Source organism: Squalius cephalus, assembly GCF_949319135.1.
Source record: "Squalius cephalus genome assembly, chromosome: 24".
Classification (NCBI taxonomy): domain Eukaryota; kingdom Metazoa; phylum Chordata; class Actinopteri; order Cypriniformes; family Leuciscidae; genus Squalius; species Squalius cephalus.
The window spans coordinates 17499903-17517820 of NC_137145.1; the positions used below are offsets into that span (position 1 = coordinate 17499903).

The 17918-nt window shown below is 37.8% G+C and overlaps 1 protein-coding gene across 1 annotated transcript in view; it reads left to right on the plus strand.

Annotated features, from left to right (window-relative positions):
• LOC307152171 (protein mono-ADP-ribosyltransferase PARP14-like) overlaps positions 1 to 17918 on the plus strand; it is a gene marked incomplete at its 3' end in the record, with an annotated part of 47319 nt that overhangs the window by 11930 nt on the left and 17471 nt on the right. The window contains exons 8-20 of the mRNA XM_079860578.1: positions 1953 to 2680; positions 2974 to 3004; positions 3215 to 3418; positions 6701 to 6934; positions 12150 to 14221; positions 14635 to 14859; positions 15119 to 15328; positions 15511 to 15619; positions 15780 to 15929; positions 16021 to 16083; positions 16187 to 16369; positions 16506 to 16712; positions 16859 to 17253. Of these exons, the coding sequence (XP_079716704.1) occupies positions 1953 to 2680; positions 2974 to 3004; positions 3215 to 3418; positions 6701 to 6934; positions 12150 to 14221; positions 14635 to 14859; positions 15119 to 15328; positions 15511 to 15619; positions 15780 to 15929; positions 16021 to 16083; positions 16187 to 16369; positions 16506 to 16712; positions 16859 to 17253 (4811 nt within the window). The remainder of the gene's footprint in view (positions 1 to 1952; positions 2681 to 2973; positions 3005 to 3214; positions 3419 to 6700; positions 6935 to 12149; positions 14222 to 14634; positions 14860 to 15118; positions 15329 to 15510; positions 15620 to 15779; positions 15930 to 16020; positions 16084 to 16186; positions 16370 to 16505; positions 16713 to 16858; positions 17254 to 17918) is intronic.

The window sequence follows — 17918 nt, forward strand, 5'->3', positions numbered from 1 at the left end:
GACCAAACGAAATTTTTCCTTAGAAGTCTAGTGGGGCTACATGCCCACCAAATTTCATGTTCCCCGGTGTTTCGGTGTCCCTGGTATCGTTGACGAAAAATTTACGGGGGCCCCAGCGCGGGGGGGGGGGGGGGGAGTGGCCCCTGGGGACCAAACGAAATTTTTCCATAAAAGTCTAGTAGACCAACATACCATAAAAATTTCTTCATCCTCGGTGCCACGGTTCAGGTAGTTATTTAGGAAAAACTGCATTTTGTTGGGTTTGGGGGGGCCCAGCGCGGGGGGGGAGTGGCCCCCGGGGACCAAACGAAATTTTTCCTTAGAAGTCTAGTGGGGCTACATGCCCACCAAATTTCATGTTCCCCGGTGTTTCGGTGTCCCTGGTATCGTTGACGAAAAATTTAAGGGGGCCCCAGCGCGGGGGGGGAAGTGGCCCCCGGGGACCAAACGAAATTTTTCCGTAAAAGTCTAGTAGACCAACATACCATAAAAATTTCTTCATCCTTGGTGCCACGGTTCAGGTAGTTATTTAGGAAAAACTGCATTTTTTGGGGTTTGGCGGGGCCCAGCGCGGGGGGGGGGGGGGTTGGCCCCCGGGGACCAAACGAAATTTTTCCTTAGAAGTCTAGTGGGGCTACATGCCCACCAAATTTCATGTTCCCCGGTGTTTCGGTGTCCCTGGTATCGTTGACGAAAAATTTAAGGGGGCCCCAGCGCGGGGGGGGAAGTGGCCCCCGGGGACCAAACAAAATGTTTCCGTAAAAGTCTAGTAGACCAACATACCATAAAAATGTCTTCATCCTCGGTGCCACGGTTCAGGTAGTTATTTAGGAAAAACTGCATTTTTTGGGGTTTGGGGGGGCCCAGCGCGGGGGGGGGAGTGGCCCCCGGGGACCAAACGAAATTTTTCCTTAGAAGTCTAGTGGGGCTACATGCCCACCAAATTTCATGTTCCCCGGTGTTTCGGTGTCCCTGGTATCGTTGACGAAAAATTTAAGGGGGCCCCAGCGCGGGGGGGGGGGAAGTGGCCCCCGGGGACCAAACAAAATTTTTCCGTAAAAGTCTAGTAGACCAACATACCATAAAAATTTCTTCATCCTCGGTGCCACGGTTCAGGTAGTTATTTAGGAAAAACTGCATTTTTTGGGGTTTGGGGGGGCCCAGCGCGGGGGGGGAGTGGCCCCCGGGGACCAAACGAAATTTTTCCTTAGAAGTCTAGTGGGGCTACATGCCCACCAAATTTCATGTTCCCCGGTGTTTCGGTGTCCCTGGTATCGTTGACGAAAAATTTAAGGGGGCCCCAGCGCGGGGGGGGAAGTGGCCCCCGGGGACCAAACGAAATTTTTCCGTAAAAGTCTAGTAGACCAACATACCATAAAAATTTCTTCATCCTCGGTGCCACGGTTCAGGTAGTTATTTAGGAAAAACTGCATTTTTGGGGGTTTGGGGGGGCCCAGCGCGGGGGGGGAGTGGCCCCCGGGGACCAAACGAAATTTTTCCTTAGAAGTCTAGTGGGGCTACATGCCCACCAAATTTCATGTTCCCCGGTGCTTCGGTGTCCCTGGTATCGTTGACGAAAAATTCAGTAAGGTGACGAAAAAAAAAAGAAAAAAAAAACTTTGACAATCCCTATATGACCGCTTTCGCTAGCTACGCTAGCGGCGGTCATAATAAATATCACAAAGCCGTCACATGGAGCATCAGAGGCAACAGACAATGTGTTAACAGAAGGATTAACAACAGACTGAATAACTGAAAGCAGAACCTTTGGTTTAGAGTGATTGGATTCAATTAAGTTAGAAACATAAATGTATAAATGTATATTTATGAATACATGTGCAATTGCTTGTAGACTTTGCTGTTATGGTTCTAGATTTGGTAACATTTATTTACCTCATTTTGACAATATCATTGCATTTATTCATTGTACCTGCAACTTTTATTCTTTACAGCCAAAGAGAAAGTCTTGAAGCAAGTGAATAGTATCTGTGAAGTTCCAGTCAAGATATATCCCTACTTTAAATCACTGGATACAGTCTTGTATGGTGGCAACAGACCACAATTGAAGCTGCCTGAACCCATTACAGTCAGTGTTCATCCTGCCATCAGGGAGTTCCTTATCAAGAAAGGGGAGATTTCCTCTATTAAAGACCAGATGAGCTCACATTTCTGCCAAATAAACATGGACAAACCTGAAGCTTTGCTCAGTCCTGATCCAGCATTACTGAAACAGAAAGGAGTTACCAGAAGACACATTGATGGCTGGAGTAAGAATGCCTGTGATGCCTTCAAGAAAATAATCTCAAACTACACAACGTCCGAGTGGCCGGTGTCACACCCCTTGTGGTCTAAAGTGGAGAGTGATGTAAAGGAATTGGTGAAAGATAAGGTTTTCACAGATATGGATGCCTCTAAAGGTGTCCTTACACTGGTGGGAATGACCCATGAGATAACTGGACTGAAGCCCATCATGGAGAAAATTATAGAGAGAGCAACAAATCAAATGGAGAGAGAGAAGAACAATGTGACAGACCATATGGAGATGTCTCCTGCCATGCAAACGCAAGATGACGTGCTCTCCCGTGCAAAACATATTAATACCACTGACAGTCATCAAATCAAGTTGAAAGAATTCAAATCCAGTGATGCAGAGAAACAGGCAGACAGCAGTGGGCAAAGAGTGAGTTGACATATTTTAAAATGCCAAATTAGGAACAACAGTGCTTTTCCAAACAAACCATGGACAATTGGCAAGTGCAAACCAAACCCTTTAGATTATTTCAAGTCACTGCTATGGCCTATTAGAACATTAGTCATTAAAATATTACTGTTTTATGGTTGAGATGTAGACACATTTTAGAGTTTCTCTATTGGAAGATGGTTGTCATTTTTTCTGTAATGTCTCAAAAGGGCGGAGATTAAAACTGTTCTCTACTTAGATATTCTAAATGTTTTACATTTGTGTGGTTTCAGATGGAGCAGGCCAGTGGATATCAGGAACTAAGTAAGTAGTCATATGGAAATATGTAAATTAGATTCAATTTTTTTTATTGGTTAGGTTATCTTATTGTTACAGCTAATGTACATAAAACATGTTCATATTCAATTGTAAAGACATGAATTCTGTAGTTACCTAATCAGTATAAAATGATCAAGGTCATGATCATGTTAATTGTAGGGGGACCTAAACAAGTCACTTTTAATTCTCCTGAAGATCAAGGTGTCCTGCAATTCAAGTTGGATGTGAAGAAGCCTCAAGAGTCAAGTGCTGTGGTCTTGGAGAACGTTCCAGATGATTTTAATTCAGATGTTGTGACTCTTTTGGTGGAGAACATTACAAGTCTTTCTGAAAATGACTTTGGCATGGAATTAATTCCGGAATTAGGAAAAGCAGTTGTGACCTTTAAAAATCCTGGTGGTAAGGTTGTTCTACTCGTATAAAAATATATTTATATTTATTAATTATATATCAACATTTACATTTTCACATAATAATAATAATAATAATATTTTATTGTTATTATTACTTGTTTTGAATGTGTGTACAGTACATGCATAAAATATGTCATATAATTAAAAAAAAATTCCACTTAAAAAAAATACTTGGTCGTTAAAAACTTAATTTAGCTTAATCTTGATTTATCTCTATAGATGTATACATCAGACTCTTTTTGGACTAGAGAATGTGTTCTTAGATCTGGAAATTAGGAAAAAGAACATTTGAATTTTAATTAGTTATGTCCGGTTATTGAACAAATCATTCTTTTGAACTGGTTCTTTTTAGTGCACACAATGAACCAGTTCACCAAATCAGACTGAATCATTGAAAGAGTTGCGGCCGTTTGTCAACATTGATTTACTGACTTCATCAAAACTCACTTTCTTACATGCCTGACAGCCACGGCATATCGAAATGAGCAAATACATCCTATGATGCCTAATAATGTTGATTTTTGCCAACCTTTCTTAAAGGCAATTTACACTGCACTGACAGACGTTGACAAACATGGATAATCACCAGATTACAGTGTGTCACTTCTCAGACATTCCATGACCCGAAAAACAGCGATTCAACATGTTTAATTCTTTCTTTCATTTGTTTATTGATATAGCAATGCTAAGTACAACCGAGGTTGCCCAAAGTGCTTTACATGAAAATAAAAAGTACATATTAAAGGTTGTATCAGTGATTTCAGGCCCAAAAATAAATTATCACATTCATCTAATCTTTCCTAATGATCCGCTAGCTGCCCGCCCCATAAGCATGCCATCAAAAAACGCGTCTCTGTAGGCAGCCTAGGCTCTGAGATCTGCACACAAAAACAGTTGCTTTAACTACCACTCAAAACCAAAATAAATAGTGTTCCAACCAATCACCGACAGGGGCGGGTGTTGTAAGGTTTTCGCGCGCAGCCTTCATAGGCAGCCGTGCACGAGCGCAAAACCTCACAACACCCTCCCCCTGTCGGTGATTGGTTGGAACACTATTTATTTTGGTTTTGAGTGGTTGGTGTACCACTCAAAACCAGATTGTTTTTGTGTGCAGATCTCGGAGCCTAGGCTGCCTAGAGAGACGCGTTTTTTTGACGGCATGCTTATGGGGCGGGCAGCTAGCGGATCATTAGGAAAGATTAGATGAATGTGATCATTTATGTTTGGGCCTGAAATCACTGATACAACCTTTAACAAATCTCACACCATAGACACCACATATACCACATTGAGATTACCTGTTATAAGCGGTCAATGATAAATGCGCCTTGAGCAAGTTCCTGAATACTGATATAGATTTAGCAGATTGCTACTAATATAGATTTAGCGCCAATGGGCTCGAATCTAAAAGGACCTTGGTAGGGTCATTTAGCTGGCCAAACACAATGACCTCAGTTTTATCCTCGTCTAACATTAAGAATTTTTTTGCCATCCAGTTTTTAACATCATTTTGGCAAGCTAAAAGACAATCCAAAGATTTCGTCGGGTGCCTTAGTGGTAAATACAAGTGTCATCAACGAAACAGTGGAATGATACTCCATGCTTTCAAAAAATGCTACCCAACGGGAGCAAGTACAAAGAGAATAGACCCTTGTGGTACACCCCACGGAAGGCGTCTTTTAGTGGAGGTCGAGTTTCCATAATTGACTGAAAAATATCTATCACTTACAAAGGATTGAAACCATTTCAAAACTGTAACTTTTAAACCAGATAAGGATAAGGATATCATGATCAATCATGTCAAAGCTCTTGCTCTGCGCATGTTTAATTGTCAAAAACAAGTGCCAGCCGACAAAGTGTTTGTTGCCATCTGTCGGTGCAGTGTGAAATGGTCTTACTTTGCAGTTACTCAACCACAGGCAGAGATTTATGTTTCTGTCACTGGGTGCCCACCCTCCATTACCACACCCCTCCCCCCAAATGCGATTAGAAATGCACATACTTTTTCTTATTGGAAACTTGCAAGTGCAAATACATTACCCTACCAAATAATCTGCTTTCCATGAGCAAATGATAACTGGCTAACTAAGCAAGGTGTTTACACTGACACATACGCATACTTAAAACATTTTAACATGCTCATGAATATGTAATTATACTTATTTTAAAGTACAACCTTTTCTCTGTGCGATGCTACGCTTGATGAATTCATTACACAAAAGTTATTAGTCTCTCCGAGAAACAAGTTACGAGAAACACACAGACTGCAAATACATTGCCAACCAAGCAAAAAGACATATTCATTCCATGAGCGTTGTCACTAGTCGCTGATATACCCGATGATTTTGGAGTTAATTACTTAAAATGCAATCATCTTGCAAAAAACAGAAAGCACAAGATTTTGAGTCAGGCTGTTATGTTGTAACACTTAATGTTGTAAAACCCGAATTTCAATCGATTTTTTTTTCATTGGTTAAAGTGCCCCTATTATGTTTCAGATATCACCTTTTATGTTGTGAGTAATATTGCTTTTTGTGAATGTAAAAGGTCTGCAAAATTTTAAAGATCAAAGTGCATGATAAATAAAGTTATTGTCTCCCAAAAGAAAGAATCGATCCTGAACTGCCAAAACGAATCGTCATTCCAGTCTTACTTCTGTAACATTCATACGTAACAATGTAACAAATTTGCATAATGCGATACAATAGCAGTATAACCTTTTGACATTTGTTTCTCAAATCTCTGTGAGGTCAAGGCAGGATTTGCTAAAGGCTTATCCATTAATGCCGATTTACATAGTTAATATCGCCACCTATTTGGTGGTTGTGCAATAATTTTTCAATCTGAATAAATCACTCTAAAATCTAAATAAGAACTATATTGTCTGTTTTATGTGAATTATATAATAATAAGAAAGACTGATTAAACTAAATAGACTGTGTTTGCAAAGAGAACAGGTTGTAAAAGTTAATTTTTTTATGTTTAGTCATTTTGCTTCATTACTTGAAAGGTAAGATATAAACGCTTTTTATTATAGAAATACATTTATAGGCAAGACGGATTGCACACAAAATATATATATAGTATAAGTTTTTTTCTTAACTTTTCAAAATGAAACAATTTGCACAAAAGAACTGGTTCACAGAAAAAAAATCTTTCCCATCATTATATAACACCTGTAATACTTTGTGTGTACATAAAGTTGCATTTGAGATTATGACTTGATTAAATGTGTCTGGGACATTCTGTAAAATTTCATTTTTGACAGATGCAGGACAGTTCCTTGAGGACAGCAGGACACATGAAAAGTTCAAGAAGAGTAATCTGAGGGCCCGTTCACTGGAGAGAAGCACATGTGTGCGGGTGGAGAATCTTCCAGCTGAGGCCAACAACAACAAGATGCTGCTGGAGCTGTATTTTGAGAAATGGGGTGGTCCAGTAGAGGAAGTTATCACAATTCCATCAGAACAAGCAGCCATTATTACCTTTCAGGAGGAAGAAGGTATAGTTCAAGTTCAATTTTATTTATATAACACATTTACAACCAAAGTGCTTTACAGAACAACAAGATTAAAAGAAGATGATTAACATGCATAACAAATAAAATAAAAAATAAGAGCAACATAGCTAAGAGTAACCATAAAACAGGAGTAGCAAAACAGCATCAGACTCAAATATAAATTAGTAAAACCAACCGAAGAAAATAATCAATATACTAAAGAAAACAGGTAGGTTTTTATAAAAGACTTGAAAGCAGACAGAGAAGGGGCCGTTCTAATCTTGTTGTGGCAAATTCATAGTTCTTTTTGGTTCAGGTCTCAAAGAAGTTTCTCAGAGACGAGGTTCCAGGTCAGAAGAATTAACTTTATTGACAAGCAACAAAGTGAGAAGCTGGCTGGCCATCCGGACATCTAAAGTTACATTGGCCAGTGTTCATGTCTTATACTTTTTTCTTATCGCTAGGTGCCCAATGGGCACCCTCAAATCTATCTCTTCCACTCTGTCATGCCTGGTGACCCTGACACAGTTAGACATGTCTTCTCTATTGGTCAAACCTCACATAATGGTGCTTTGTTTCATACAGTATTTTGACACTTTGCATTTCTTATGCATACTGGGTACTTTTCCATTCTCTCATCCTTTTCAGACCTATTTTTTCATGCTTGTCATTTTCATTGCATCATACTTAGACATGAATCAAGGGAAATTCTCCAACAATCTCTAGAGGCACGGGTGTTCCAGAGTCATGGCCCTGCCACCGTAAATGCACGCTCCCCTTTACGCTTGAGTCTAGAGCAAAGGGACTTCCAGCAAAGCCGGGTCACAGGTTCTTAGACTTCTGGACGGAGTGTAGGGATGAAGAAGTTCAGAGAGATAGGCAGGAGCTAAGTTACGTAGAGATTTAAAAACAAAGTAGAACTTTAAAATCTATTCTCTGGTGAACATGAGAATAGGAGAGATGTGATCATATTTACGACACTTGAAGAAGTCTGGCCACAGCGTTTTGTACAAGCTGAAGACGAGCAATTTGAGACTTGGATACACCGCAATATAAAGAATTGTAGCAATCTAGCCGAGATGTAACAACGCATGAACAGCCATTTCCAGAGTTTTCAGAGTGAGAAAGCCTTTGATTTAAGACAATAGACGAAGTTGATAGAAGCTGGAACAGATTACCGAGGAAATATGTTTGCCAAATTTTAAAGGCTGGTCAACAAGAACACCTAAGTTCCGCATCCTTGAGGATTTAAAAACGGACAGAATAACTAAATCAGGACTTATACACTGAGAAATTTCATTTGGGCCGAAAACAATGACCTCAGTCTTGTCTTCATTTAGGAAGAGGAAATTTTGGGCTAGCCATGATTTAATCTCATCTAAGCATCGCAGAAGAGATGTAATCACTACAAGGTTGTTTCTTTTGATTGATATATAAATTTGAGTGTCATCTGCATAAATATGAAAGGACACCATGTTTCCTTAGAATAGAGCCCAGAGGTAGCATGTAGAGAGAAAATAGAGAGGGAGCCAAAATAGAGCCCTGTGGAAGGCCACAAGTCAGATGTGCCATGGAGGAGGGGAAATTACCCATCTTTACTAAAAACTTTCTGTCAGACAGGTATGACTGAAACCATTTCAGAACAGTAGCTTTTAGATCTAGATTAGAGTCTTGGTTAGGTATAAAAGCTACTGTTCTGAAATGGTTTCAGTCATACCTGTCTGACAGAAAGTTTTTAGTACAGGTGGGTTATTTCTCCTCCTCCACAATTTTCTCCAACAGCTTAGGAAAAGATAAAGATAAAACAGAAATAGGCAGATTTTTTTTTTATTTTTTTTTTTAAACCGAAGGATCTAGTTAAGGTTTCTTGAGCAGAGGAGAGACCGTAGACACTTTAAAATTGGCTGGAACATACCCCGTTTGGAGGCACTTGTTGATAAGAGATAACCATACCTGGCCCAATCAAATCAATAATTCATTTAAAAAATCTTGGGTGAATGATATTGTTAGGACAAAATGAAGGTTAGAGCTTGACAATCACTTCCTTCAGTGTCTGGAGGTTGATAGTGTTGTGGCAAAAACAATAATTAAACATTTATTTTTAATACATACAGATACAGATATTTATTCTCTTCCATGAGGCTTAGTTACAAAATCACAGCAGCTACCCCGTGACGTGAGCAAGACCCCCAGCCCAGGAAATTCCCTTCTTATACTCCACTCACTAGTTTTCCACTCACCCAGCATGGCCACATCTAGCTGATTTAGAATAGAATGACCCCTCTAACCCCCCTTGGCTAAATTATCTTCCATACCTAAAGAGTTAAAGGTTCTTATCCATTTGTCTTACTGTGTGTGTCTTGCTTACGCCAGGTGCACAAACATACATAAATTCCAGAAGAGAAACGAATGCTTCAAACCACACAATGTCTAAGAAAGTTAATGAAAAAAAAGTAAAATGTCAACTTTTCTACAACAATAAGTAAAAAAATCTCCCAAAAAGCAGAAACAGGTGACAAGATTGGGGAAACAGTTAAGTTAGGGCAGACGCTAAGTCTTAAGTTAGTAAGAGAAAAATGTCCAGGGTGCTCAAGGAGTTCAAAAAAGTTTTTGAAGGTGCTCTTTGGGGTCGGGAATTCAGTGAAATGTAGTTGAAGGAAATCCAAGGGACAATGCAAAACCTCAACTAACTATGATCTGGAAGCTGAGCAGGAAAGGCTGACCAAAATATGCAATTTATCATGTTGTGTTCATATTCTAGTCTCATGTGCTTTCCTGTATCATCAAGTGCAGTATTTACTGAATTCGTTTTCTTAACAGTCTTGATAGCCACGTTAACCCTTACGAAAATTAACTATGGTTTAACCACAAAGAAAAAAACAAACAAAGAAAAAAAAAAACATGGCAGGCCTATTTGTAGTATAACTGTGGTTATTAAAAATGGTAAAAAAAATCTGCCAAAAACGTGGTTACTATAATTTTACTATAATTAAAACCGAGGATATTTTTTAAGAGAAGAGTTTTCAGCTTCCAGGCAGTGTTTCAAAATGTCCCGCCATTTAAGAGATTGATTTACTGACAGATATTATCGCGTATTAACGAAGATTTTATACACAATTAAACGGACTTTGATATGTATAACAAGTCTACGAAAGCTTGTTTTAGGTCTTTTGAGATGTGGGTTCAACTGATCTTTCTTAAAACAGATGGAAAATGTAAAGACGCATGCTACATTTTCAGTGCCCTCCATCTCTCGCCATTTATGACAGAACATCATTTAAGAATGCTAACGTTAGCTTGGAAACTGTAAACTTAACACAAATGTAATATAAAATATCATTCACATGTAACTTAGTATAATGAGACTCTTACCTCAGCCGGTGATCGGTTGGCATGATGTCCTCTGTGACGAAAAAGGCTCACTGAAAAGGCCGTTATTTCCGAAGAATCCAAACGGACTGACTGACAACCATCTATGCTGACAACAGAGCTCCTGGCTGCTCACGGCTGCTCTTGACGAATACGATTGCTTTGAACCACTGTTGATCTCACAATCCACTTCACGAGAGTAGACTGAATTCAAATCTCCCGCTTGCCCAAACTCGACTCGGTAACGTTAACCGTTGTGGGCGGGAGTAAACAGCGGAAAAGTAATGGCGACGAATTTGAATCTGCGTCATCGCGCGCGCGCGCGCACTCACACACACAAAGCCCTGAATGTGCAGCAACGGAGATTTGGGAAAATATTCATAAAATATACATGAAATTATGGGAGAATAAGACAATGAAATAATGATCAAAATGAGTATAAAATAAAATGTGAAATAGAAAATAATTCAATACAGGCCTACTGTAGCCTATGGTACATAGACTGTAAAAATATGATAGTAAGGTTAGGCTACTGTATGTGGGTCAATGACGTGACGGGTCTTTTTTTTTTTGTCCAAAGGCCTTAATAATAATAAAAAAATAAAACAAATATATAACATCCAAAGTATGTAAGGTAGTACAACTTGATCTCTTTTACTGAATCCAAAAGGTTTTAATTATATTTTACTAGGCCTACATATAAAGGTATTTTAAAGATTTTGAAGTGTCAAAAAGTCATTCGGTAAAACCGATATAGTAAATATTTAAATGGAATAATATTGCTTTTAATAACTAAAGGAACAACAATAATACAAATATAAAGCAGATAAGGCTCTTTTTTTTTTTTACATTTCCCCTTTTCTCCTTTCACTGTGCAATGTTTTACTTTAATATGTTGGAGTGTTTAGAGTAGTCCAATAAATGATTACATTTATGAGATCAGTGATAATTTGTTTTAATATTTCTTCTGTGGTAAACACTATATACTATCTCAACATCAATGTCAAATCAGTTTTTAACTTTCAAATCAGTGGTTAAACCGAATGACTTTTTTGGTGACATTTTTTCCATCTTGTAAAAAATGACAAAAAACAGTGTTAATTGATTGTAAAAACCACAAAATCTTAAACTAAAAAAACTAAGTAAACTAAAAAATGGTTTCAAATATAGTTATATCTCCATTCTATTTTTTTACACTTTTAAAAACCTTACTCGTCAATGACCCATGTACAAATACTATTATTTAACCTTAAAGAAACTCACTTTAACCCCCACATGCTTAATAATCTGTAAGGAAAACATATTGAATAGATGCAGATTTCCGCAGTTATACCTTCTTTTCTTTGTTTTCTAATTTCACAGAAAAAATCTGTAAAATATTACTTAATAATTTCTGTAAAATTACACATAAGTTCCTTTTAAAAAACGTAAAATTGATGTAAAACCAAAATACAAGCAATTACCTGTAAATTTAACAGTGGACCTTTAAATTACAGTAAATGCCTTTTATTTTACAGATATTTGCTGTATAATGACAAAACGGTAAAATTCTGTAAAAAAAAATACAGACAATTACCTGTAAAATTACACTTTTTTTTTTACAGTGCAACAGACAATGTGTTAACAGAAGGATTAACAACAGACTGAATAACTGAAAACAGAACCTTTGGTTTAGAGTGATTGGATTCAATTAAGTTAGAAATATAAATGTATAAATGTATATTTATGAATACATGTGCAATTGCTTGTAGACTTTGCTGTTGGTTCTAGATTTGATAACATTTATTTACCTCATTTTGACAATATCATTGCATTTATTCATTGTACCTGCAACTTTTTTTCTTTACAGCCAAAGAGAAAGTCTTGAAGCAAGTGAATAGTATCTGTGAAGTTCCAGTCAAGATATATCCCTACTTTAAATCACTGGATACAGTCTTGTATGGTGGCAACAGACCACAATTGAAGCTGCCAGAACCCATTACAGTCAGTGTTCATCCTGCCATCAGGGAGTTCCTCCTCAAGAAAGGGGAGATTTCCTCTATTAAAGACCAGATGAGCTCACATTTCTGCCTGATAAACATGGACAAACCTGAAGCTTTGCTCAGTCCTGATCCAGCATTACTGAAACAGAAAGGAGTTACCAGAAGACACATTGATGGCTGGAGTAAGAATGCCTGTGATGCCTTCAAGAAAATAATCTCAAACTACACAATGTCTGAGTGGCCGGTGTCACACCCCTTGTGGTCTAAAGTGGAGAGTGATGTAAAGGAATTGGTGAAAGATAAGGTTTTCACAGATATGGATGACACTAAAGGTGTCCTTACACTGGTGGGAATGACCCATGAGATAACTGGACTGAAGCCCATCATGGAGAAAATTATAGAGAGAGCAACAAATCAAATAGAGAGAGAGAAGAACAATGTGACAGACCATATGGAGATGTCTCCTGCCATGTACTCTCTGCTTTTACAAGATGGCCTGAAAAGTGCTGTTCCTCCACACCTGCACATTGACTACGAAAAAAAAAAAAACAGACTAAATTTATCAGGTATTCATTCAGAAATTCTTGCCTTCAAGAATTGGGTCATTGAGAAGAAAATAGATATGAAACAGAAGCCCTTAAAGATTGACCGTTCAGTCCTGGAGTTCCTGAGATCAGTGAACTGTGATGAAATGTCCACAGATCTCTTTATATCTCATGGAATAACTGCTGTATACACAATCGAAAATGAAGATGTTGTTGTGATTGGGAGCAAAGAAAAAACACTTGTTGAGGCAGAGAAGAGGGTGAATATGGTTCTTACATCCAAAGACCTCATTATAGAAGATCAGGGTGTCCTTCAAATGCCAGAGTGGCAGAATCTCAAAAAACAATTGCTAGAAATGTTCAATACTTCCAAAAAGACATCTGTGATTATAAACTTTTCTAAACAGAGAGACAAAATAATAGTGACTGGATTCAGAGAACCAGTGATGGAGGTCAGTGAGAACTTGGGACGTTTCATTGTAGAACACAGTAGAATTGAAGAAACTGTTTGTGTCAAATCACATGCAGCAGTTGAATTCATAAAAGACAGAAAATCACAAGACTGGCAGCATTTTATGAAGTCTGAGGAGATGAAAGTGAATTTTGATTCAAAGAGACCCTGGATCAAACTGTCTGGAGAGCGTATATTTGTCCAGCCAGCTTTGACTTTCTTTAAAAGTTTGGCAGATGCTCTCTACACAGACACACTCATCATTAAAAAGGCAGGAGCAAAAAAGTACTTCAAGGAACAGGGTAAAATGATCCTTTCAATGCTGTTGAAGGATAAAAGATTTGTGGTGGTGTTCCAGGAAGATAACATGCTGGAAGAGGAGGATGAATTTACTGAGCGCAGTTTTGAAGATTTTGGCCAGGTCTCTTGTGAAGTTCGAACTAAAGTTCGAAGCAAAAACTGCTCCTCCACTGCAATTCCAGTTATTAGTTCAGGGATATTTGGTTGTCCTCTTGAATTTTGCACTGAATCAATTGCTAAGGAAGTGTGCGAGGACATTGAAGATCATAACTGCAGAGGCTCCAGTAGCACATTAACTGAGATTCACTTGGCTGACAATAATGGTAGCAATGTAAAAGCCATGGCTGAAGCTGTCAGAAAGGAGTTTGCTGCTTATAACCCCAAAATGACTTTCCCTCAGCAAAACAAACCTCATGGGTACAGTAACTATGGACAGGGCTATCGTGGTCGTGGAAACTATGGCCAAAGAAACCAAGTGTTTGAAGGTCCCAAAGGACAGGGTAATAGATACTTTGAAGGACAGGCACACTCAGGCTCTGGTGGCAGATCAGATCATTTTGAAAGGTTCAGTGTTCTTGAGACTAAAACTGCAAATGAGGGACTAAAAATCTTTCTGAGCAAAGGAAACATCCAGGATGCACATGTAAGTGTAAAAGTTTAGGGGTTTTTTTCACTTGTTTTCCAGCAAAAATATCTAAAAATCCTTAAAACACAACACTGCATAAGGATATACTTTTATAATTATACTTGTGAAATGCAGTAAAATAAAATAGAATTGAAAGGATAGTTCACCCAAAAATCAAAAGTCTGTCATCATTTTACTCACCCGAATGTCAGTCCAAACCTTCTGCTCCATAACAGAATTTACATTTTAGACTGAACTATCCCTTCAATGATAAATTCTCTGAAAAAAAAAAAAAAGGCTCAACATGTTATGCAGTGGTTTTTTTTGTTTTTTACCAGCATACAGGTGAGATCAAAGTTAGCTATTTTATATTGTTTTTATGGTAATGGTGACCATTTCCTCAAAGTATTATCTCCTTTTTTTTCCTGCAGGCTGATATCATTGTAAACACTATATCGGAGGACTCGGACCTCAGTAAAGGTGCCGTCTCCAATGCACTCCTTCAGACTGCTGGCCATCAGATCCAGTCAGAAATCAATGCAGCTGCTCGCAAAATCAGTTATGGTGATATGGTCATCACAGATGGTTATAAACTAAAATGTCAAAAAGTCTACCATGTAGTTTGTCCATTTTGGAAACAAGGCTCAGCAGATATGGTGAGAATAACAATTTTCTAATCGAAATTTATCAAAATTGTCATTAACCGTGTTACTGCTGGATGATTAAATGATGTGCCTCATATGTAGGTTCCATTTCTTTATTTAGATGAATGAATGAATGAGGTATTTATATAGCGCAATTCCTAATGTACTACTGTACACCCAAAGTGCTTTACAGTCATGTCAGGGGATCTCTCCTCAATGATGATGGTACTTATTTAAATATAATAATAGATATATTTATTTACATTAAAAGGTACTTGTTCAGATCATTAGAGATTGCCTGAAAAAAGCAGATTCCTGGAGAATGGCTTCAGTCGTCTTCCCAGCTATCGGCACTGGGAATCTTGGCTTTCCTAAAGATCTGGTGGCCAGAATCATGCTGACAGAATTCCAGGAATTTAACTGTACAAATCTCCGAGAGGTAACTGTGATCGTGCATCCTTCTGACAAAGAGAGCATTCAGGTGAGTGAAGGAAAAATAGATTCAAGAACCATAAAAACACAAAGTCAAGTTTTTTCCCCATCACATAAAGTATGATCAATATGTGCTTTTTATTTATTTTTTTAAATATAAATTATTTAAATAATTTACCATAGTTGCTCATGTTAATGTTGTCTTGTATATTTGTGTGTTTTATCTATTAGTGCTTTACCAACATCTTTAGAAATGGGATCCAGGGTCCCATCACAAAAGGAGCAGATCAACATTCAATGCCTAAAATAAATACTTATGGCAAGTCAGCTCAGACCTCTGGTAACTTTCTTATCTGATTTCCATCCCACTTATTTTTTGAGTACATTTTATTAAAAGATTTATTCTGATAAAAAATATATCCAAATGCCACAGTTTATATTTAGGATAGTGACAAAAGAGATTTTCCATATACACTGTACATCTTTATGTTTTTCTTTAGAGATTGTTGGCAAAGTCTCCTCTCCCTCTCTTGGGGTGCACACTATGCAGCTGGGTCGAGTGACTCTGGAGGTTTCATCAGGAGATATAACTGAAGAGAAAACGGATGCAATTGTCAACTCCTCAAATCAGACTTTTTCTCTGAAAGCAGGTTAATCCAACTTCATTTCAGTTTCATTTAGAATTAATTTCACAAACAAAGAGAATTACAATGTAACTGCCAATTTCTCTTTGTAATCCAGGAGTATCAAAGGCCATTTTAGACGCCGCTGGATTACAAGTGGAAAATGAATGTTCACAGATTGGTTTGTAGTCATTCAAATTTGATATTTTATCTTTTAGATTTATACGTCAACAGTGATCTAATGAACTTTATATACTATTGGTAAACCCATTTTTTTCCAAAAGTGAGATCATCAAACATGCAGCAAACAGAGATTGTGACCTCAGCCGGGCGCCTGCCATGTGGAAACATCATCCATATTATTGGTCGCAATGGTCCATCTGAAATTAAGGATGTCGTTTTGTCTGTTCTGAAGTTGTGCGAATCACGCCAAATTACTTCTGTTGCCTTCCCAGCTCTTGGCACTGGTAAGATGCTTTGTGTTGACTTTATTATATATATATATATACATATAAATTTTTGTACATTTATTTCAAACTTTTTATACTGAAATTTTGTGTGAATTGTTTACTATTCTATTTGATTTTTGTCTCTAACCTATAGGTCAGGGTGGTGCAAAACCAGCTGATGTTGCAGATGCAATGGTTGATGCAGTTGTTGACTTTGTGAAGAAAAAGAAACCAGTGCATGTAAAGTTTGTGAAGTTTCTGATATTCCAGACGAACATGTTGGGAGACTTCCACCAAAGCATGGTCAGAAGATCTGGTGAAAAAGTAGAGGAGGATAAAGGTCTGCTTACCAAAATTAAAGGTCAGTAAACAATAATAAAAATAATGCTAATCTTATCCATTCTTGTTTTTCTTAAACGCAGTAATTAATTCCTCTGTTTCTCTCCAATAAACGCAGTAATTAATTCCTCTGTTTCTCTCCAATAAATGTGGACCTTGAAAAAAAAGAGGTTTTTTCACCCATGTTTTTGGGGGAAAGTTCAGAATCTCCCTCAAATGAAGAGTTTGTGATGGTGGTTGAGGAAATTGAGCCAGCTGTGTTCCAGCTGTGTGGAGAGACACCAGAGGACCTGAAGGAAGCCAGAGACATGATCAACAGCTTCCTAGTACGGGAGCATTTGACCATCCCAATCCGTGATCCAGCCATTGCTCATTTCACAAAGGAGGATGTAGAAATACTGAACGGCATGCAGAGGGAGTTCACAGTCAGTGTCCTACTTGAGAAGAAAGGCCAAGACTCTGTCGTCACATTGGAGGGACTGACAAGAGACGTTCACTGTGTAGAGAGTCGTATTCGGGACATGATCCGCAAGGTGGAAAGGAATGAAAACCGAAGACGTGAGGCATTTCCCAGATAGCATGTAACCATTGAAACAATGTTGAGTCAGTGTTGATGCATCAACGTTGATTACATTGAAATGACATTACAAAGTGATGTTGCTTTAGCATCACTCTTGCACCCTCGGTTAATATTGAAATAATGTTCAGATTTCAACCACAAATCAATGGTGTTAATATTGCTTCAACATTACAAAGTATTGTTTCAACATCACTTTTGCACCCTCAGTTAATGTTGAAATAATATTGAGATTTCAACCAAAAATCAATGGTAATAGTATTGATTCAGCATTACAAACTGATATTTTATCAACATCACTTTTGCACCCTCAGTTAATGTTGAAACTAAGTTGAACAAAAAATCAGTGGTAATGCTATTGAATCAACATTACACTATGATTGATTCTACATCACCGATGCTGAATCAAAACTGAAATTAACAAAAATAATCAATGATAATATTGTTGAATCAACATTACACTATGATGTTGAATCTACATCACTGCTGTTGAATCTGAAATTAACAAAAATAATCAATGATAATATTGTTGAAACAGCGTTACACTATGATGTTGATTCTACATCACTGCTGTTGAATTAACACTGAAATTAACAAAAATAATCTTTAGTAATATTGTTTGATCAGTGTTACAATCTGATATTGATTCTA